The sequence below is a fragment of the Gadus morhua genome, chromosome 4, assembly GCF_902167405.1.
Source record: "Gadus morhua chromosome 4, gadMor3.0, whole genome shotgun sequence".
In the NCBI taxonomy this organism is placed as follows: Eukaryota; Metazoa; Chordata; class Actinopteri; order Gadiformes; family Gadidae; genus Gadus; species Gadus morhua.
Genome location: NC_044051.1, coordinates 2,359,863 through 2,382,471, shown reverse-complemented (window position 1 = coordinate 2,382,471; position 22,609 = coordinate 2,359,863). Strand labels below are relative to the sequence as shown.

At 44.1% G+C, this 22,609-nt stretch overlaps 2 protein-coding genes across 3 annotated transcripts; one reads left to right on the top strand and one right to left on the bottom strand.

Moving 5' to 3' along the window:
• Positions 1 to 1,931: 1,931 nt before the first annotated feature.
• Positions 1,932 to 9,721, bottom strand: cmasa (cytidine monophosphate N-acetylneuraminic acid synthetase a). Its single transcript, XM_030353204.1, has 8 exons — positions 9,295 to 9,721; positions 8,258 to 8,400; positions 6,743 to 6,898; positions 6,107 to 6,243; positions 5,068 to 5,162; positions 4,243 to 4,414; positions 3,660 to 3,825; positions 1,932 to 3,170 (listed from the first exon to the last, which is right to left on the bottom strand). Exons 1-8 carry the CDS (start codon positions 9,510 to 9,512, stop codon positions 2,956 to 2,958), a joined length of 1,302 nt encoding a protein of 433 aa, XP_030209064.1. The 5' UTR covers positions 9,513 to 9,721; the 3' UTR covers positions 1,932 to 2,955.
• Positions 9,722 to 14,747: 5,026 nt separating this feature from the next.
• Positions 14,748 to 22,426, top strand: LOC115541478 (protein shisa-like-1a). 2 transcript variants are annotated; one of them, XM_030353223.1, is made up of 6 exons: positions 14,748 to 14,851; positions 16,731 to 17,296; positions 17,916 to 18,132; positions 19,100 to 19,250; positions 19,929 to 20,130; positions 21,072 to 22,426. In XM_030353223.1, exons 2-5 carry the CDS (start codon positions 17,230 to 17,232, stop codon positions 20,103 to 20,105), a joined length of 612 nt encoding a protein of 203 aa, XP_030209083.1. In that variant the 5' UTR covers positions 14,748 to 14,851; positions 16,731 to 17,229; the 3' UTR covers positions 20,106 to 20,130; positions 21,072 to 22,426. The 2 variants fall into 2 exon arrangements, with proteins under 2 accessions (XP_030209083.1, XP_030209082.1); XM_030353222.1 differs by lacking the exons at positions 14,748 to 14,851; positions 16,731 to 17,296 and having other exon boundaries at positions 17,693 to 18,132.
• Positions 22,427 to 22,609: the final 183 nt, after the last annotated feature.

Sequence of the window (22,609 nt, the reverse complement as noted above, 5' to 3'; positions counted from 1 at the left end):
GTCGTCATGAAAAAAACATAAGGGGTAACACTGTTGTTTTTTATTGGTCTTCATGAAAAAAAACATAAGGGGTAACACTGTCGTTTTTATCAAATGAAACGTAAAGGGTAAACTGTCATTTTTTATCTGTTGTCATGACACTGTCGAAATGTATCGAATAAAACATAGGGGGTAACACATGAAAAACGTTTTTATTACATGAAACATGAGGGGTGAAACTGTCGTTTTTCTTTGGTCGTCGTGAAAAAAAAGATAAGGGGTAACACTGTTGTTTTTTATTGGTCGTCATGAAAAAAAACATAAGGGGTAACACTGTCGTTTATTATTGCTCGTCATGAAAAAAAACATATTTGAAAAAACAAACAAATTGTCCTTGTCAAATAAAATGTAAGGGGTAACACTGTTGTTTTTCATCAGCCATCATGGGAAAAAATCATAAGTGGTAACACTGTCGTTTTTATCAAAAGAAACGTAAAGGGTAACACTGTCGATTTTTATCTGTCTTCATGAAGAACCCATAAGGGGTTACACTGTCGAAATGTATCGAATAAAACAACGGGGGTAACACTGTTGTTTCTTATCAAATAAAACATTTGGGTTGACACTGTTGTTTTTTATTGGTCGTCAAGAAAAAGAACGTAAGGGGTAACTGTCGTTTTTTATCGGCCGTCATGAAATAAACATAAGGGGGAACACTGTTGTTTTTTATTGGTCGTCATGAAAAAAAACACAAGGGGTAACACTGTTGTTTTTTATTGGTCGTCATGAAAAAAAACATAAGGGGTAACACTGTTGTTTTTGTCAAAAAAACATAAGGGGTAACACTGTTGTTTTTGTCAAATAAAATATAAGGGGTAACAGTGTCGTATTTTATTGGTCGTCATGAAAAAAAACAAATGGGAAATAATAGAAATACACACATACATTTTAATGTCATTTATATCCTCTTTATTGATGATTGATTATTGTGTGTTGTAATCGCCTCGGTGGTGCAGTGGAGTGCACTCTGCCTAACCCCCTGGAGACCGGGGTTCAAGTCCGGATGAGGTCCTCTGTTGGAAGTCTCTTATTTCTATTTCATGCGAATTATAAAGTCAAGTACAACCATTGTTATGACTTTATTCGGTGTCTTCATGGTGTATTGATAAGTCCGGCGGTTAACACTCTAAACAGCGCAGGATCGGATCCCCGCAAAAACGTCGACAGGGGTACCACTTCTGTATTTTATTGGTCAACATGGAAAAAACATGAGGGGTAACTCTGACGTTTTTTATCGGCCGTCATGAAATGAACATAAGGGGTAACACTGTCGTTTTTATCAAATAAAACATAGGGGGTAGCACTGTCTTTTTTTATCAAATGAAACATGTGGGGTGACACTGTTGATATTTATCAAATAAAACATAGGGGGTAACACTGTCGTTTTTATCAAATGAAACATCAGGGGTGACTGTCGTTTTTCTGTGGTCGTCATGAAAAAAACCATAAGGGGTAACACTGTTGTTTTTTATTGTTCGTCATGAAAAAAAAACATAAGGGGTTACACTGTTGTCTTTGTCAAATAAAATAAAAAAAAATATATAAGGGGTGACACTGTTGTTTTTATTGGGCGTCATGAAAAAAAACATAAGGGGTAACACTGTTGTTTTTGTCAAAAAAACATAAGGGGTAACACTGTTGTTTTTGTCAAATAAAATATAAGGGGTAACAGTGTCGTATTTTATTGGTCGTCATGAAAAAAAACAAAAGGGAAATAATAGAAATCCACACATACATTTTAATGTCATTTATATCCTCTTTATTGATGATTGATTATTGTGTGTTGTAATCGCCTCAGTGGTGCAGTGGAGTGCACTCTGCCTAACCCCCTGGAGACCGGGGTTCAAGTCCGGTTGATGTCCTCTGTTGGAAGTCTCTTATTTCTATTTCATGCGAATTATAAAGTCAAGTACAACCATTGTTATGACTTTATTCGGTGTCTTCATGGTGTATTGATAAGTCCGGCGGTTAACACTCTAAACAGCGAAGGAAGCGAACGAAGGGGGCAGTGGTTATGGTAAAAACGAAATCGCTTACCATAACCACTGGCCCCATTGTTCCAAGTTTATAGCGTTTTGATAGAATCGGCTAAAAACAGCCAACTGAAGAAAGCGTCAATCTGTGGTTTTTGTGCTCCAAAACGAACGTTTCAACTCGTTATCATACAAAACATATCCATTTTACACCGGAATTACCCTTTAAGAAGATTTATAGAATCTGCAGTACAGAGCATTAACTGTAGGAGAAAGATAATAAATAACAAATATTAATAGTCCAGTTGATGCAAGCTTGTGTGACAAATAACGAAAAAACTGTTGATGCACTTCCAAGGTTTTTCAAAAAAAACATGGTATATAGGATAGAATGCAATGACAAGGGAGTTTTCAATTATATCATCTTTAACACAACAGCGTCCTCTGGTGGTCGAATCTAGACACTACTCCACACCAGATACAACTAAAATTAAAAAGAACATAAATAACTGCTTGCTTCTTCAAAGCAAATTAAGAATCACAAAACAATCAGGTAAACAGCACCAGGACAGAGATAATCTGAGGATGCTTCCGCCACCCTACTTGCAATCAAGCAATGTTCACGTTGGATCGCTGGTCAACATGGGAGACCAATCGCACACATGCACGCACGCACACACACACGCACACACACACACACAATCAAAGCCATGCTTTGAAAAAAACAAAAATCCTTCAACCACATGTCAAATCCCAAAAAACTAAAACGATAAACCCTCCTAAAATATCACAGATTAGTGATCGTTAAACAAGCCCAAATAATCTCCTTGTCGCACAATCGTTTGCACTCGTCCAGTGAACCGTCCTCCGTCACGCTGTACCTCCGTCCCCGACGACGTACCTCCGTCCCCGACGGCGTTCCTCCGTCCGACGCGGCGTTCCCTCAGAAGCTCTCGCGGTTGATGCGGTCGCGCTCCATCTGACACTTGGCCTTCCTCTTGAGGAGGAGGATGTGCTCGGCGAACTCCCGGACGGCGCCCTGCCCCCCGCGGGCGCGGCAGGCGTACCGGGCGGCGTTGACCGCCACGGCGGGCGCGTCCCCGGGCGCCGCGCTGAGCCCGGCCAGCTTCAGACACTCCACGTCCGGCTCGTCGAAGCCTGGGGAGACGGGGGGAGATGGGGAGAGAGAGACGGACGGGGAGAGAGAGAGAGACGGGGTGAGAGAGAGAACACCAAACACCTTACTGTATGTTGCCGCCCTGGCACTAAAAATAGTACTTAGCAGTGTGTCTAATATCTTATCCTAGCTATCTTGGTTGTATACTGGGAGTGGGTTAACCTAGCGATTGTGAGTGCTTGGCACTTTGTTCTATGAATATCGTTACTGTACCGACAGAGATGTTGTTTCTCCTTCTTCTGACAAATGTCCTTATTGTTAGACTCTTTGGAAAAAAGCATCATGTGAATGGAAGTCATATTCAAAAGTGCTTTTTGGAAGAAGACCAATGGCTATTCCTTTATCTTAAAGAGACACGGTTTATGTGCTTAGTTTTGACGCTGAATTAACAGTTGTAAATACATTTTAAAAAAAAAGGTACAAAGATGACATGTCCTAAAACAAGGAGTAGCCTAAGATTAGTTTTGTACCCATGAACGCCACCTCCTTCCAGTCCAGCTTCTTCTCCTCTCGCCACTTCTCCACATCCAACAGGGTCTCCCCTCCCACATGCTTGACCTCGCAACCGGTCCTCGTCGACAGCTTGTCAGAAAGCACTTCAGACATGTCGTCTTCATTCGACACCAGCAGCACCACCTAGAGGCGAAAGGAGGTATAGCAGCAGATTTGACATGGTGAGTGACATTTACAGAAAAAGAAAATCTACATAGTTGAGCATATGTCAAATCGAAAATAAACATCTCATCTGTTGATGAGCTGTAGCACATAATAGACATTCATTTATTCTTAATTTAGCTTTGTAAGCATAAAATACTTTGGCAGCTGCAGACCATACGAGTGGATACCAGAGCCTTGGATCACAAACCCTGAGAAAAGTGATTCATCGACTGACACTCATCGCTGGATTAGAAACTGTTGATTCGCTGAGTCATTGTTTATGTGGTGGTGGTGGTGGATGTGGTGGTGGTGGTGGATGTGGTGGTGGTGGTGGTGGTGGTGGTGGTGCTGGTGGTGGATGTGGTGGTGGTGGTGGTGGTGACGGTGCAGACCCACCTCCACCCCTTCCCTCTTCAGGATGCGGATGCCCATGATGTCGCGGGTGTTCATGTGCACCATCTCGTCCCCGGAGGCCGACAGCGCCGTCTGTCCGTCCGTCAGACAGCCCGAGACGTGGCAGAACATCAGCTGCACCACCTCCGGCTTGTCCTTGCCGAAGTAACCGAACCTGGGGGGGGAGGGGGGGGAGAAACTGATTGTTTGTCGTTTTCAAAATGGTGGCTGTGAAAGAATGTATGGAATGTAAAAAAAAAAATTATAAAAAAATTAAAAGGTAATTCAATCATTTGGATAATTATTATAAATTATCGGTGAATCTTTCACACTCTCGTCCCGATTCTAAGAGTTCAGTCAACACACACGGTATATTCACGTGTTAACACACTTGGTTTGGAGGAGTGTGAAATTAGGGGAGTGTGAAATTAATCCGGTGATAATAACGATAAGTGCTCACAGAATAATCACCTGACATCTAAAGAAATTGTAATTACACTTAATGATAAGTATACCATACTTCTGCTTTTAATACTGCACTTTGAATGTTGAGTAGCCTGAAAGTGTGTGTGGTGATTGCTGCTCCTAATCCAACAAAGACACGTATGTGCGCGCTGTCAAACCGGTTTACTCTGGCCCATCTGATTCAGATTCGCCATCGCTATCCAGAAATGTAAAGCGGTGTAACCAGTTTGCCGTACGCACGTTCCAACCAACCCTTAGAATAACCGAACAATCCTAGACGTACAATAGAGAACACGTACTACAAACAACTCGCAGGTGACGCATTAGTTCTGAAACACAGTTCGAGGTGGGGGCCGTTCTCACCTCAGCACCCGCTGCTCAGCGACCGGCCAGTCGATGTCGACGTCGATGTCCACGCTGTACTCCGGTAACATCTCATAGTAGCCCATCTTTCCTCCCTTGGCCAGAAACATGACACGAATAAACTACAACGGGATATCACTAATATGACATGAATAGGAACATGATATCTTTGTGCTGGGATATGGGCAGCGGAACAAGCGTTCAAGCTTGTTTTTTATGGGGTTAATAGATGTGGACGCGACAAGATAGTCTCAATGCCTAGAGTGTCTACTCCTGGCCTGAGGGGGACATTGGGGTTCAAACCCCGATGTTAAGGAGAAATCCCTGTCGCTTTAAACGGGTCTAAAATGAGACCAAATGGTAAAGCACTAACCAGTGGAAAAAGGTGGTGTATTTAAGAGTGTTGTAAAGAGAGGGCAGAAAATAGCTAAGAGAGACAAGGCTATCAGGTAAGAGACACCCTGATTGGTCATAAGGGAGTCGTAGGATATTGTCTCTCACTATGAGCCGATGGATGTCTGTGGCATTTTTAAACGATGATACTTCACCTGCCGAACTCGACAGGTGATCAATGGTACCACTACAGCGAGAGCGAGAGCGAGAGCGAGAGAGAGAGAGAGAGAGAGCACACGAGAGAGAGAGAGAGAGAGCACACGAGAGAGAGAGAGAGAGAGAGAGCACACGAGAGAGAGAGAGAGAGAGAGCACACGAGAGAGAGAGAGAGAGCACACGAGAGAGAGAGAGAGAGAGAGAGAGAGAGAGAGAGAGAGAGCACACGAGAGAGAGAGAGAGAGAGAGAGAGAGAGAGAGAGAGAGAGAGAGAGAGAGAGAGAGACAGAGAGAGAGAGGGAGAGAGAGAGAGAGGGGGAGAGAGAGAGAGAGAGAGAGAGAGAGAGAGACAGAGACAGAGACAGAGACAGAGACAGAGACAGAGAGAGAGAGAGAGAGAGAGAGAGAGAGAGAGAGAGAGAGAGAGAGCGAGAGAGAGGGAGCGAGAGCGAGAGAGAGAGAGAGAGAGAGAGAGAGAGAGAGACACTACCTGCAGCACCCCGTGGTTCAGGATCAGGTCCCTGGAGGCGAAGTAGAAGGATCCGTTCTCACACAGCTCCCCGTCCCAGTCCTGCCGCCGCGGCCGCTTGTTGGGGTTCATGTTCAGAGGGGCGGTCACGCCGTCGGCTGCGGAGGTCGGCACAGGGTCAAAGGTCAAAGGTCAACCCCTTAAGCAACGCCCTGCGTCGCGCTCACAACTTGTTCTGCGTGCCCCTCGGGGTCATATAATAATGTGTGTTTATGTGACGGGCAGGGGGGGGAACAACGTAAGCAGGTTTTATCCGGTAAGTTTGTAAATGGTAAATTAATTGCATTTTTATAGCGCTTTTCTAACCAGTGGCCACTCAAAGAGATTTACAATATTGCTAAACATTCACCCGTTCACGCACACATTCAAGCACTGACGGCGGTGTCAGCGACGCAGGGCGACAGCCGGCTCGTCGGGAGCAGTCAGGGTGAGGTGTCTCGCTCAGGGACACCTGGACACTCAGCTAGGAGGAGCCGGGGATCGAACTAGCAACCTTCCGGTTACCAGTCTACCCGCTCTACCTCCTGAGCCACACGCCGCCCAAACGTGCGCGACTCACACACTTTTGTTGACGTCGGCGTCAGGGACGGTACTCACTGTCCTTCTTGGCCTCCCGCCAGCGGAACTGGTGCCGCCGCACCACGGAGAAGACCGAGTCGTACCCCTCCAGCGTGATCTTCTCCAGCGCCTCCTTCACGTGGAACGGGTGCAGGCAGGGCGACGTGGCCTGGATGTTGCAGACCACGTCCACCTCTGAGGAGCACCACAAACAGGACAGCGGTTGGAGCGGTCGTGGCGGTTGTATCGTAGCGGTCGTAGAGGTCGTAGCGGTCGTAGAGGTCGTAGCGGTTGTATCGTAGCGGTTGCATCGTAGCGGTCGTAGCGGTTGTATCGTAGCGGTTGTATCGTAGCAGTCGTAGCGGTTGTATCGTAGCAGTTGCATCGTAGCGGTTGTATCGTAGCGGTCATAGCGGTTGTATCGCAGCGGTTGTATCGTAGCGGTTGCATCGTAGCGGTCGTATCGTAGCGGTCATAGCAGTTGTATCGTAGCGGTTGTATCGTAGTGGTCGTAGAGGTCGTAGCGGTCGTAGCGGTTGTATCGTAGCGGTCGTAGAGGTCGTAGCGGTTGCATCGTAGCGGTCGTAGCGGTTGTATCGTAACGGTCGTAGAGGTCCGGCACAGTCCGCGCGTTAATCCAGATTTCGCACCTTAACGTCACCTCTGGAACCCTACAGATATTGGGGGGTTCATTTTCATGTAAATGCGATTAAAGGGGACCTATTATGCTTTTTCGACTTTTACGACCTATAAACGTTGTTATAATGATTGATAGTCATGTTTAACCATACACAAAAAACGATGTAGATTTTCGGGAAACTCTTCCTCTCATCTGGGCGCTTTCAGCCTTCTCTGTCAACGCTCGGTTTCGTCCTTCTCCGCCCCCTCGCCCCCCTCCTGCCAACCCAACTCCGTTGTGATTGGTTACCTTCCTTGAAGCGTGCGCGCGGGCAGATTTGACCAGGCATATGGGGGCGCGGCAGGAGTGCCTCTACGTAGATGATTTCCTGGAAATGTGAACAAGTGAATCGCAAACGTTGTCCCGAGTGTTTAGCGCTCTGCACAGCCACCCCAGACTGTCAGCAGGGAATACGTCAAAATGCATGTGCGTCATTATTTGACACTTTAGCATGGTTAAACATGACTATCGATCATTATAACAACGTTTAAAGGTCATAAAAGTCGAAAAAGCATAATAGGTCCCCTTTAAACAGCATTGCGATTCCAGGGGCAGGATTTGGGTAGATGTGTTGATAAAGAATAAGTTGTCTTTTTTGCACTTGTAAATAGTTAACCGCGATTGTACGCATAGGAGCCTCAGAATGTAAGTTGTTGTGTTTGAATGAATGTTTTTCCATGTTTGTTAATTTCCTTTATAATTAATTAAAGAGAAACTATTTGTCATTACAGGGAGACATTGTTGTGTTTGAAACAGCCCACAGCGTTTCAAAGTTTTAAGGATTGAGGTATATTTACATCGGACTGTACAGCACTCTCTTGAGGACTCTCCCAATGTAAACTCCCATGATGCACCCTGCTGCAGACGCCCTTTACCTGGGTGCAGCCGGGCGAACTCCTGGATGGCCTCCAGAGAGCTGGACGAGTCTCTTGAGACCTCCGGGCTCCTGGGGTGAACCTTGGCCCCGAAGGCCAGGGATACCTTCACGATGTCCTCGTGGTCGGTGGAGACCCAGATACTGGAGGGGGGGAACCAGAGCGCGGGGAAGGCACAGCGTCAGGCACAGGGTGTGGCCCCATATTGGGAACAGTGAGACGATTAATTCAACCAGGAAATATTCACTTTGAAGATATACCACACTTTGAACTGACGCTTACACCAAATCTAAAGCTTAAGTAAGCTGGTGGTATATTGTTTGACCTATTGTAAGTCGCTTTGGATCGCTTTGGATAAAAGCATATATATATATATATATATATATATATATATATATATATATATATATATATATATATATATACACACATACATACATACATACATACATACATACATACATACATACATACATACACATATATTTTTTTAAATTATTATTAAAAAACATTTCATTTAGTTTACTTCGATTTCCTTTAGATACTTCTTAACATTCTCACGCATGTTTTACTCATTAAGAGTTCAACCTTTAATGATTTTAACTTTTAATCATCCTCGATGGCTTGAAGGGTACCCTAGTGGGTCTCAATCATTTTAATTTAATTGTTTCTCCATGTTCCTCCTCCGTTTCGCGACAATAGACGATCCTTTAGCCAAGCTTTTTACAATCATAAGTCTGCCTGTGAAACAAGAAAACGTTAGGCCAGACAAGTGTTAACTATTAAAGTCAGCTGATGCTCAATGAACATATTGTTTCATGTAGATGGGGCCATGGCACAGGGATAAGGGAAGTTTTTCCACTTTATCACCAGAAGTTGCCAAGAAACTATCCTAATCCAGTCCCTAAATCCAGCAGCACAGGTCGTCCCGTATCGATCTACACTTTCCCCCCATATCACCACTACACAACTCCACCCGATCCACAGCGGACAGTACACCGAGTCCCATGATCCACAGCCGAGTCCCATGATCTCACCTGTCGAACATGTTTGCGTCCGCCGCAGCCCTCAGCACCCACCCGAGGAGGGGCACTCCGGCCAGCATCTTGATGTTCTTCAGCGGGATGCCTTTGCTGCCTCCTCTAGCGAGGATCAGGGCAGCGACGTGCCTCTTCTCCCCGTTCTTCCCGACCTCCATGTCCGCTTCCAGAGGCACGTCTCCCGGAGAGCGACGAGTTAGTTTTCTTGCAGACATGTAATGTTTACTACGAAGTACTAGTACTGCTACAGGACACGACAGATAAAAGATAAAACACTAATAAATACCGCTGATCAAATAGGAGAAGCAAAGTGGAGCAACTGTGCTAGATTCATTTAGTTTGAGTAAATGACCAAAGTGGTGCACCTTTGATCACCGCTGGCATCAGGATGCGGAGGTTCCGTGTTAGTGTATTGTGCCACGCATGCCATTGGCTGCAAGGCGGGACCAGCCAGACAAGGTTAATCGATCGCCGAGATCATTTTGATTGGAGAAAGAAATGGAGCAATGCAATGAATACAATTATATAGTCGTTGCAATGCCATGTGTGGGACTGACCCCAATTGTGAAAATAAAAAGCCAGTAAATAGTGACACCAAATAGGGCAATGCAATTTTAATAAAAAAAATGCAACAAAAGTAATAAATATACAAATTTGGGCAACTGGTACATTTTTTGTGTTATGTTGTGTGTTATGTAAAAAAAAAAAAAGTTAAATAATATTTACTGCAAATCTTCTAGATATGGATTTCACTAACTATTTTATCAAATGTCCCGTATTTGATCTGGAGATTTAGTTCCAACATTCGACGGGAGAGGGAGCCAACTTCACTGTCGACTTGGATGTTGAGTCAATGTAAATTATCAAGTTCATATGACGCAGTGATGTTGATAGGTTTTCAATGTAGTGAGTCCCCGGGACCCACAGGTGGCGAGTTGGGTGGGTCCCTGAGAAATTCAATGGGTCCCGACTCCCCAGTTTAAAAAATGTGTTTATTTTTTATTATTATTCTATTTCTTAAATTAAATTAATAGTGTTAAACTCCTTGATGGTGGTATGATATGGTTAGAGCTGGAGTACTCAACCGTTCATGTTTAACACTAGAAACGCCGGGCCTTTTTTACTTACTCCTAGCGCCGCAGGAGGGGTCAAATGACCCCTAAGTCATTTTAATGAGAGGCTGTGCATTTGCACATAATGATCACTAGGTGGCGCCAATGAGCTATTACCGCGCGAGCGCCACATTTGTGTGTGTGTGTGTGTGTGTGTGTGTGTGTGTGTGTGTGTGTGTGTGTGTGTGTGTGTGTGTGTGTGTGTGTGTGTGTGTGTGTGTGTGTGTGTGTGTGTGTGTGTGTGTGTGTGTGTGTGTGTGTGTGTGTGTGTGTGTGTGTGTCACAAGCCTAGTCCTCACGATTTTGTCATAAATGTACATATATTCAATCAGAAGGATTGCAAAAAAATCCTGTTTGATTTGCTCATTCGACACGAATGAGCACAGCATCGAGCAGTGGAAACGTGGGTTTATTTACTCTGAAGTTCGTATTTTTAATTGTTGAAATGAAATCAGCGGTGACGAGATAGTTGTTTTGGTAGCGGCTAAATTAGCATGTCGCGATACCTTGTACAGGGGATCACGTCTGCGCCGAGTAGATGCGCAGAGGGTCGAAACAGCGCTTGTCCGATCTGCTCACAAGAAGGTTTCTTTGGCCAGTTACTGTGATTAAACACGAGTTGTTTAATGTTCACAATGTATCGTTTTTCATGGGGAAAATTAGATGCGTCCTGGGACGCATGGATAGTGAGTTTAGTGCGTCCTTTCAGATTTTAATGCGTCAGGGACGCAGGACGCGTACCTAGCAACATCACTGATGACGTCACGTTATTTTTAGTCCACACGCAACTATTTCCATTTTTACCACTAGCGTTGGATGAATTAATTTACTTATTTTCTCTCCCGCCCTTCATGTTACTCATATTAACCCTAACCCTATTTCAGATGAGGTGTGTCTGGAAGTATACGTTTTTTGCCAAAACAGCTATGTGTCTGAATGGCTTGAGTACAGGATGAGGCTAATACCTAAACTTAAACATTTCTAGCCCTATACCTAAACTTAACCATCTCCTAAAACCTAAACGTAACCATCTCTAATATCAAAACTTAACCGTCTGTAATACCTCAACTTCACCATCTCCTAACACCTCAACTTCACCATCTCTAACACCTCAACTTCACCATCTCTAACACCTCAACTTCACCATCTCTAACACCTCAACTTCACCATCTCTATCACCTCAACTTCACCATCTCCAACCCCTGAACTTCACCATCTCTAACACCTGAACTTCACCATCTCCTAAAACCTGAACTTTACCATCTCTACCATCTGAACTTCACCATCTGCAAAACCTTCACTTTACCATCTCTAACCTGATACCTGAACTTCCCCATCCTCTCTGACCCATGAGGACGGGCTGTGATTGGCCCGTTCGGACACGACACTGGGAACAGTACTTTGTTGCTGACGGTAGCCTTGGAAGAAATTCATCGTCTGCTTCTGATGCAAATGACCTGCAGGCTTAAGGGCTGAGAGGAAGCACAACGGAAGATGTCCTTTTAATTGGGACAAGTTGCGTGGGTTGGTCCGCTGAAACATTTGACTAATCGTGATTAAAGCAGTGCCGTCTTTTCTGTAACATCAGCGGCTAAGCTACAGTAAGACTGGCTCAGCAGTAGACGCAAACTGTTGGTGTGCAGACACAGCAGAATTAACAACACTGAAGTCAACAACACTGAAGGTGAACTTTAAATAGAGTAGCATTACGATGATTTATTCTGTAACCGAGATTCAAATGTGAGACAAAGAATGTGGTAGCCTAATGCCACCGCAGGGTTTCTGACTGCTGAGTAATTGAACGTCACGGAAAGTAAAGTGAGGCAGAGAAAGAAAAAAAGAAAAGAAAAATATTATAAAAATAGCGCATCCGAGCCATGACGCGTACGTTCGTAAAGACGTATCTCCATCCACGTGAAGGTTAGTGTGATACTGGGACGCTGCTTTTATAACCGCCGAAAATACCTCCATTCACACTCCTGTTGAGCAGCACGCTGGAGAAACCAATAACCAGGCAAAGACAAAGCATTTCAAAGAGATGAAATCGGAAACGTTTCAAGACAATTACCTTATTTTTTTTTATGTTTTTTTGTTATCTTTTATTGATGCTGCAACTTATTTTTTTACCTATTTCTACTTTTTATGACTTACTTTGTTATCGTGATCTTGTATTGTTGCCGCTATGTGAATTGTTACAGAACCAATCATAATAATTCTACTCTTGTTTACTTGTACGCTAAGATGTAATAAAATAAACTCTGAATCGGAATGTAATTAGTCATTGGAGTGGCGCATGTGCGGTTGCAGCCGGAGCCTCACCTGGCCCGGGCCAGACTGATTGGATTCCGGGGCCGGGTGGTACACCTGTGGTAGATTAGATAATAAGGCCTCACAGGTTGAACCAGCCTTCACATCGCTCACTCAGTAACGCTCTGACGCGTGTTTCTGATCCCCACCTGCTCTGAGTGGAGCCAGCCTTACAGAGCAAGTGTAGCCATGGTTACAACAACAACAACAACAACTCCCTGTTAACTGGTATCCGAGGAGGAGCCCGGTGAAGCCGCTGGATTAGAGCCCTGCCACACAGGGCTCTAATTGTAGCCCTGTGTGGCAGGGCTACAATTAGAGTCCACTCTATTGGCACAATGCTGTGCAATACAGTGCGCTTCAATCCTCATAGTAGACCTGCATGATAAGTCCTAAAATATGTGCCCAAATACAGGCAACGTGCAAACATTTTGATAAATTACCTTATGGTGCATGACTAAACGGCGAACTATGGTGCATCCTAATATTTATTATAACTAAGCTTGTTTTTGGAATAGGCTTAGTTTTATTGAGGATGCGCCATGTGTCATCGATTCTCGAAATCTAAATCACCCATCATGGGTGAATATTCAGACGATAACGCATGGAGACTTCCCAGCCGTAGTCCCCTGTTTTAAAGTCTCCCCCCGCTCCACACACACACACACTCACTCAAACACACACACACACACACACACACACACACACACACACACACACACACACACACACACACACACACACACACACACACACACACACACACACACACACACACACACACACACACACACGTAAACAAGGGGATTATGGATCAGGAAGGTTGGCGAGGGGCCCAGAGTAGCAAGTTGGAAGAAAGAGTGAAAGAGGGATGGAGGGAGAGAGAGAGGGGGGGGGGGGGGGGGGAGAGAGAGAGAGAGAGAGAGAGAGAGAGAGAGAGAGAGAGAGAGAGAGAGAGAGAGAGAGAGAGAGAGAGAGAGAGGGGGGGGGAGAGAGAGAGAGAGGGGGGGGGGGGAGAGAGAGAGAGAGAGAGAGAGAGAGAGAGAGAGAGAGAGAGAGAGAGAGAGAGAGAGAGGGGAGTGGATGGAGATAGAGAGAGAGAGAGAGAGAGAGAGAGAGAGAGAGACAGAGAGAGGGGGGGGAGAGAGAGAGGGGGGGGGAGAGAGAGAGAGAGAGAGAGAGAGAGAGAGAGAGAGAGAGAGAGAGAGAGAGAGAGAGAGAGAGAGAGGGGGGGATGGAGAGAGAGAGAGAGAGAGAGCAAGAGCGAGAGAGAGGGAGAGAGGGGGAGGAGGATGGTGATAGAGAGAGTAAGAGAGAAAGAAGAATCAATTGTGATTCCTGAGCAGGTTGAATGCATTTTGTTACATATTTCATAACAAGTTTAAATTGTACCTGCCAAATGCTGGGACATTACATTTGTATCTGCATCAATGCTTGAACAAGCATGTCATTAAAGTATGGAATATTTATGAGCATAGAAAACTGTGCTATGCACAAGTTGAAGTGGGACTTTATTAGTGGAGACAAATCAATATTGTCCAATCACATCCTGATCCCCTCATTCCCTCAGAGTCCTAAGTCCAATCTGTAAGATGTTGATTCTCATCACCATAACAGAGATTCAGCGGGTCCCTACAGCCAAAACTACCACATGCTGTGCATTAGAGCACATGAATTAGAAATGATAGGAAGTACAACAGCTATACCCCTTTAGAAATACAGCATTTCACCCACCACAGTTGTATGTGGACCGTCCAATGTGGGCCCATTACCAAACCTCGGCTGGTATATTCTGTCTAGATGAACCGTGGCAACCCCACATATGTATGGCTTGCCCCCTTTATCGCAGATCTGTCTTCTTTCTCTCTGTCTCTGTCTCTGTCTGTCTCTCTCTCTCTCTTTTTCTCATGCTGGAACCTACTATCTTTTCCTTCCCCTCCAGTCTCCTGAGTTTCTCTCCACCCCCCCCCCCCCCCTCTCCTCTCCTCTCTCTCTCCTCATCTCCGACTACACTGCGAGAGATCAGTTCTCCGGTGTGAGCAGACCCTTCGTGGAAAAGGGATTGAGAGAAGGAGAAGAGAGATTTGAGGAGAGGAATATCGGCTACTTTTCCTCCCGCCATGTGAAGTGGAGAGGTGAGTGGATCGTTTTCTATTCATGACCTACATGAAAACATTGTGGACATGATGTCTATCATTATTTTTTTAAGTAGGTAAGACTTGGGAGTTTTAAAAAGAGAGAGAGAGAGAGAGAGAGAGAGAGAGAGAGAGAGAGAGAGAGAGAGAGAGAGAGAGAGAGAGAGAGAGAGAGAGAGAGAGAACAGAAAAGAGCGAAAGAGAACGATCTTTCCCTCAGACCCCACGTTTCTCCGCCAGTGACAAGTGCAGCAACTACGCACATGTGCTTGACAGGAAAGATAGATTCAAGGAACCAATCAGTGGAAAGATGCCCTGATTAGTCAAAAATGACATGGGTGCGGTCTTTAAAAAGCCTAAAGTGGCTCTCAAAGAGGCAGGTGTAGTCAACTCCTAAGAGATATTATCCTATAGCATTTCAGTCACTAACAGCTAACAAATGACCCTCAAAGTTCAGCTGATGAATCTTACATACATCTCCTTTAAATACCTGGAAATCGATTGCACTTTAGGACAGAGAAAAGTGTTTAAACAAACATGGTTACAGAATCGGTTGCAGTAGGTTAAGATGTGTGTGAGGGGGGCATCATGAACACATTGACATCTAGGGAAAGCCAGGGTTACGGGGAATTCCGTTGGAGACTTTTGAAATCACAATAGCTGGGCAAAAGCCAGATGATGTAACGTTTATGTTATTGTAAACAAAACCACATTGCCTGAAATATTAGTGCTGCTTTGAGCACCAAAATAGAACATTTCTTGTTTGTCTAATTAACGAGACACACCATGTTTGCACTTAAACCATTTGAATTGATATGAAACGTATTCACCTTATTGCTATTGTACTACGCTGTCTTCCTGTGCCACACTGATGTACACAGTGAGCTCTGAGTATACATGCTAAGATACACATTCACATAATAGATGGTTAATTTAAACAAAGAAAGACGACAGGTGGGTGGCATTGACAGTATCCACCTTGGTACATGTTCTTGTGACTTTGTTTTCTTCAAACCTACCAACCCATAAATCGAGGGTACATCCCATAATGTTTGGGGGCCAGCAGTGTGAAAGTAACCCCCGAGCTACAGCGAGACAGGGGCCTGTCGGACCCTCTCCAGGGGGTCTGAGTGGGCTTCATTATCTTTCTGATATTCTTCCCATTTTCTTGACCCCTTAAACCGGGAAAAAAAGAGAGAAAGCCAGAGTGACCTTCGTTGTTAGGCTTATGAATAATTCCACACGATTTCGTTTGTAATAAATGGCTTTAATGAGGTGTCATCCTCAAGGAGGAAGTTGTTCCTAAGATAGGGATATTTAAGGAACGGGTGTAATGTAAGAAGACCTCCAAGTCTGCTCAGAGCTTCAACTAGGAGAGATTTTAGATCACCTTTCTCCCATGGCACGGATGTCCTACCAGACAGCAACATAATCATTCGATAAGTATTGATTTTTTATAGACGTAGGAATCTGCATCATCATAACTTTTTAATAGCGAGGATGTTTCAACTTGGCTTCTTGTTGACAAAGCATAACAAAGTGAAGCGTGAACACAAATCTTAAGGCGCTGATTTAATGGAAGTGTGGCACTTTTTGAAAATATATATGCTGAGGATCGTTTTGTTATTTGTGCTTGACTTCATTTTTGTGCTTGTTGAAAACTAACATATCTTTATTGACATTCAGCATTGAAAGACAGAACCGTGCCAACAGAATGTTATTATGTAGAGATGAGTGATCATCTCTTAAAGCACTTGTAATTCAAAGAAACGTTTTATAACCTTAATAAATGTAGATATTTACGAGCACAATAACAGATCCAAGGTCCACCATCTGAGCTGTCCTCTGAAATGCATCTTTTTTTTTTTTTTTTTTGCAGGTGACGAGACAGAAGAGAAGACACATTGGAACAAGCTCAGACATGCCGGGGCACATGAAATAGAGCGGGCTCTCCCATTGGCCGAGACCCTTTGGAATACGTACACCACCAACAATAACTGGAATGAATATCTTATTCACTTCATTCTTTGCAGCTGTGAGCAGGTGAGGGTTTAGAATGACTGACGGATGGACGGGTCAATACGGATGCAATACACGGTGCTGTGCCTGACCTAGGGCCTATACCAACACGTCTGGCTGCTGTGACCCCCGACAGCATTCTATAAGCAGGCTGCACATTGGAACTCAGCCCTTGGAACTCAAAAAAATAACTATACAATTTCCTTTGAAGACCAGACTTTAATTACTATCGACCGCTATGATGTAACCTCAAACGGGGTGTGTCCAAAACCAGACTTGAGAAGATTGAATCATAAACCAGGAGACCAGACAACGATCGACCGGCCGCCATCGCTCACCTTTCCGATGTAGAGCCCAAGATGACGTCACACCGTCGCTGGTTCCTCCATGTCCGCGTGGCGATCTTCGTCCTGGTATCCACCGCTGGTATCATCTCCATCCTCAATTTCTGAGTATAGTTCTAAATAAACAGTCGCTTAGATTTCTACTCACACTTAGCTGACACTAAATAATAGGCCCTTATCACAAAGGCCTAAAAGTTTGGCTGAAAACCGGTGCAGCTCTTTAGGGCTCTGTAGGCATGCTAGTAAGTAACCCGTTATTAAAGCAAGGGTAGGCAATTTATTTTAAAAGCATTTTTGTCATATTTTTTCCTTCTCTTTACATCCCGACAGCAATCAATCAAATCTGTTGCTGTCGCAGGCCTGTATGAGCCCGACGTTCTAAATATAGGCTTTCTTGCTGATTTCTCAAAATTGCCTACCCTCGCTTTAACTTCAGAAATACTCATGTGGTCACCACTACTATAAAACCTCTTGGATACAGGCCTATCGCCCTAGCAGGATGGTCTATGATGACATAGATGATAAAGGTGGGGTATCTTTAACTGCTTCAAACATTGTCCAACAATATAACAGTTTAAGGGTTTCTAGGAGATCAACTTCTTGGAAGGCATATTGACTGGTCACGATGATCTTATTGGCTTACAGTGTTCAAACCATTACCCAATCATTCTCCACCCTTTCTCCCGCTCTTCCGACGAAAGCCCTCTCCAGTCAGTTACGAGTGTGCGAGACCTACACCGACCACAAGGGGCACTCTCACTTCGGCTTCCACTGCCCCCGCCTGTCAGACAACAGGACCCTTCTGTTCTGCTGTCACCATAACAACACGGCCTTCAAGTACTGCTGCAATGAGACGGAGTTCCAAGGCATCATGGACGTCAACGCCAGCTCCTCCTCCTCCAGCAAGCACACTCAGAAGTAAGCCTCGTCTTTCGGAATCTACTTTCTGAATGTCACACAGTAGGCATCGTTGGATACAGTCTGCAATTCACGAGGAGAATCCCTTTAAAATGTGCTCATGTCAAATAAACAGGGAAGCGTGACTTAACTATTTTTAAGCCTAGATCCCTAAAAGGGCCTTCCCTTTTATCGTGCTGTAAAAGTGTTTAATAATTCAAGCTCCAAATGCACCTACTGCATTAAGGAATCGATAGAGCACTGAATAATACATGGAGGTCTGACTGATGCCCGTCCCTGGCTATTTGGTGCATAGGAGAGATGGGCATAAAAACAAACCCAGTGGATGTGGTTGAACATGGTTCATGCATTATTAATAAGTATTATTAGCAAGACTTTGTTAACCCAGAACTCTGACTAAATAATATTAATTGACTCAATACGGCCGTAATTGTGACATTGTAATAAACAATATTGACTTAATTACGGTTGAAACATTGCAACTAATACCCGCTGGGAATATCCAGGAACAAATTGCCTTGTTGTTGGCCTCCTTTTTCATACTAGGACCCATATAATCAACTTGAGTCTAGGCCCTCTGGCCTAGGCTAGAGAAAGTACATTATTATTTTATGAAGTGTTGGAGCCAGAATGTGGGATTGATGTTACCTTGTAACACCAAATGGCCAAAAGACAGGGAACTCATCCAACAGCAAGTGTTTAACCCAATTTGAGTCAATATTGACATTTGACCCTACATTTTTAATACTTATTGCAATTAGGTTGACATTTGGTACAGGATCAATCCATAGTGTTTCTATATTACCCAATACATCACGATTCATCGAAGCTGCCCATCGAAAATCTTCCATCCAAGGGGGATGTTAACGCTCCTCCTTGGCCCTAAAAGTGAACACGCAAGCGGTTAAACAACGTAAGTTGTTTAAAGTTTAGTTTTCCTTTAAAGCTGACCTTGGTTTCCTCCCAGTGACTACGCGGCCGTGATCGGGGTGTGGGTCTACGGGTTCTTTGTGCTGGCGCTGATCCTGGTGGACTTCCTGTACTACGCTGCGGTACACAGTGAGCTCTGCAGGGACTACCTGGTGGCCGCGGGCCTGGGGGGGGCATGGCTGACCCAGGTGAATGTCTGGATTGTACATTAAGTCAAAGTTAAACAAAAGGTGGTACAATTAAAGTATGTTGTTGTAGCGCTTTAAAATGTAAGAAAGGCCCTGGAATAGCCCTAGCTATCATCTTAATTTTATCAAAGAAATGTATTTTTGTCATACTGTATTTTCTCTATTTAAAAGGCAGTCTGGGAATTTATGAGAGACATTACGAAAAAATACCACCCCTTCTTCCAGGCCCCCCGCGAAAACACATGACTAGCATGCTAGCTTTAGCAATAGCACAGCCAATCCAGCATTTTTTTGTCACTACTTTTGTTTTATTGATCATCGTCTGGATGTTAAGAAACTGTCAACAAATAAGAAAAAAAGAAATGCTCCAATATAAAAAAATAGCTTACAATGCCTTTAACGCTGCTGTCCCTACCAGCCCCACTATGGTTTGATTCAATTGTGCGTTGATTGAATCTCACGGTTCTCGTGCATTCGGAGCAGCAGCGATACCCATAAACAAACGCATGAGAACCACGAGACTCAATCGAAAACACAATCGAATCCAAACAAAGCGGGGTGAACGAAAAGCGTCCCCCTCCAGCTTTAAGTGCAAAATCTGCAACGTAACAACAAATTGCTGGTCGTTGATATTGAAACGTACATGATATACATATATATTTATGTATTGGTATCCAGGCACAGAGCCAGCCCCGGGGTGGGGATGGGGACCCGTCCGCGGCCCTGACACAGGCCATAGCGGAGAAGGCTCTTGCGTGTTCCGGCCGTCCGGACCCCCCCGGTCACCGGCAGCACGAGCCCCAGGAACTGAAGCCCGGCCTGGGCACGGAGGGCCAGCCCCGACCCAACACATAGCACGACACGGAGAGAGGCTCCGGAGGTAGGACGTCATTAAGTTAAGGTACATGAAGTGTGGTATGGCGTTTATATGATACTTTGTCTAAATATCGGCAGGGTAAGATTGCTGCTACCACACGCGCACTCACACAAACCAATAGTATAGCCTAAGTAGCAAATACACACACGCGCACGCACACACACACACGCACACACACGCGCACACACACACACACACACACACACACGTAAAACTTGGCTCCTAGTTCCAGACAAAAGGAGTGTTTAATAGTCCCCAATAGACCCCGTGTGTGACCCTAATAGTCCACATCCTTGCCCACCTGGTAATACATCACCTCACCGCTGACTTTACCCCAGTCTCAGTCCCAGTCTCCCACCTTTAAATAGTGGCTGAATACATTTACATGATTAGTCTCTCCCACAGCCCAGTTATGTCAGCCGCGGTGCTGATGGATCGCGTTCCGGAGGGACGGGTCTTTAGTCACACACGCGCTGCCGCTGCTCTATCCTCCGCGGCGATCAGTGCTCTGTCCCACACTATGCTAGGAATTCTTGTTTAGGACGACTGCCCTACTTATTCTACCTGGAACGCTCACAGGACGACTGTCCGTCCGTCCTAATGGGCCTGGCTTGTTGTGTCGCTGTTAAGGGTTTGTGATTCGGTTGTTAACTCGTGAGTTCACGGCGATAAGAGAAGTAGAGAGTTAATTATCAGTGTGTTTTGATTATTATGGTCATGAGAGGAACACACGAATGTGGTTCACACTGCAAAAACGTTTGTAGGGCAAAGGTGAAATGTTTGTAGGGAGACTCTCTTTACATGAAGGGAAACACTAAAACACTTACAAAAGTAAAATTCAACTACGATAATATTTGATTGGGTTTAATTAAAAACTACTCCAAGACTGGGCATGAAATGATACATAATAATGAAATAATTGTTCAGTTTCTTTGGGTTTCCAGAGCTATCTGGATAAAGGTTCACGGTTCCTGTCCTGGTCACGTGACCTGGCCATGATCTGCAAATATGTCCTGTGGACGCGGAACCAAGACTCAGATGTTGGTTGGTTAAAAGAGGTTAAAGGCATCCTGTCAAAGCCAACGGTTACCTAGCAACAAGCAGGTGAAGCCGGAGCATCAGTACGGCCTAGCAACCTAGGGCAGGTACTGTATCAGAAATGGTCCTAGTTAACGAACTCCATCCAGGGACTGAACCGTGTATATCAAGATCTTTTTTTTCCATCTATCATCCTTCATCTGTGTCAAATATGGATAAAGATTTGTCAATTATGACAGCATTATATTTGAAGTGAATGGATGAACATGAACAGATTCTGGGGTTACAGAAGAAAAGTTGACTTGATATCTAAATCCCAGAAGAGTAAATTCCAAAAGAAGAGTCACTATTCTATTGCTGTGGTCTATGTTTGACTTTAGCATTACAGCCTTCTGTCTAGGTAAGATACATTGTCACACACACTTTAACCATTAACGACTGTTAATTAACAAGCTCATTAAGAAATAGCAATAATGTGTAATGTGACTTATTGCGGAAACGTTTTTGTGGTAAACTAGATTTCTGGTTTCTCTGCTTTCCAAATGTACACGTAGGGCATCTATATTGTCTGCCTACATTGTATTAGTATTGTGTGGTGTATACAGATAGTATTATACATAAATAAGATGAGATTGATTAGATACCTGCTGTAAACACTTCTAACGTGTTGTAATGTCATCTTGACGCTAGGTTAGGTTAGCTAGAGAGTTCACTGCTATTGTTTACCCATAATATAGAAGTAGACTACATGTTGTTTGATGAGCTTTATCCGTTTAGCCGACCTGAGAATGACTAACGGATCATATTGTAGCACTGAGGTGCTTAATGCACAAGATTAAACGAGTCTGCACTTTATGAAACACTTTGTTGAGACAGCAGAGCGAAATAAATGGTAGACTATAAAATGGTGAAAGTTAAAAACGTTAACCTATGGCACAATGTGTGTTTGTAAATGTGTCACAAAATCGTAGGTATATACGCAAACGTTCAGATTGTGAAGCTATGCAAATATAGGATGTGGTCCGATGTTCAGTGTGTAAGGACAGAGGGCTTACCGTTTAATGTATTCTGTTTTATGCAGCTACTGTAGCAGTCCTGTGGGGATTCTATGCAGAACATTTGTTTTCTAGTGTCTCAAGAATATCTATCTCGAACTCTCTCGAAATAGCATCCGAGTTGTGCAGACTAGATTATGATTATTATTCATCATTCAGGCTTCAATTGATTATTATGAGGATACAATAAATGACTATTTGAGGTCGTTGGTTTCTGAGGTCATTATTTTCAAACAAGTTTTCAAATCGGTTCTTACATAATTTCAGTTATTCATGAGCTATGGGTGTAAGGATATTGGACATTTATTTTTAGTATGCAATATTGCAGATAAGCGTCTTTCACATGCAACTGTGTCTCCATTTTATACTTTTGTTTTTATGTATAAATG

Bases quoted from the DNA above. Each gene is read 5' to 3' on its own strand.
- LOC115541478 (XM_030353222.1), top strand. From the start codon at position 17,840: ATGATCTTATTGGCTTACAGTGTTCAAACCATTACCCAATCATTCTCC. The intron at 18,133-19,099 runs GTAAGCCTCGTC...GTTTCCTCCCAG, and splicing joins TCCAGCAAGCACACTCAGAA to TGACTACGCGGCCGTGATCG. The intron at 19,251-19,928 runs GTGAATGTCTGG...ATTGGTATCCAG, and splicing joins GGGGGGCATGGCTGACCCAG to GCACAGAGCCAGCCCCGGGG.
- cmasa (XM_030353204.1), bottom strand. From the start codon at position 9,512: ATGTCTGCAAGAAAACTAACTCGTCGCTCTCCGGGAGACGTGCCTCTG. The intron at 5,163-6,106 runs GTAGTGTCTCTC...TTTCTGGCCAAG, and splicing joins TGAACCACGGGGTGCTGCAG to GGAGGAAAGATGGGCTACTA. The intron at 3,826-4,242 runs GTGGGTCTGCAC...TTTCGCCTCTAG, and splicing joins TGAAGAGGGAAGGGGTGGAG to GTGGTGCTGCTGGTGTCGAA.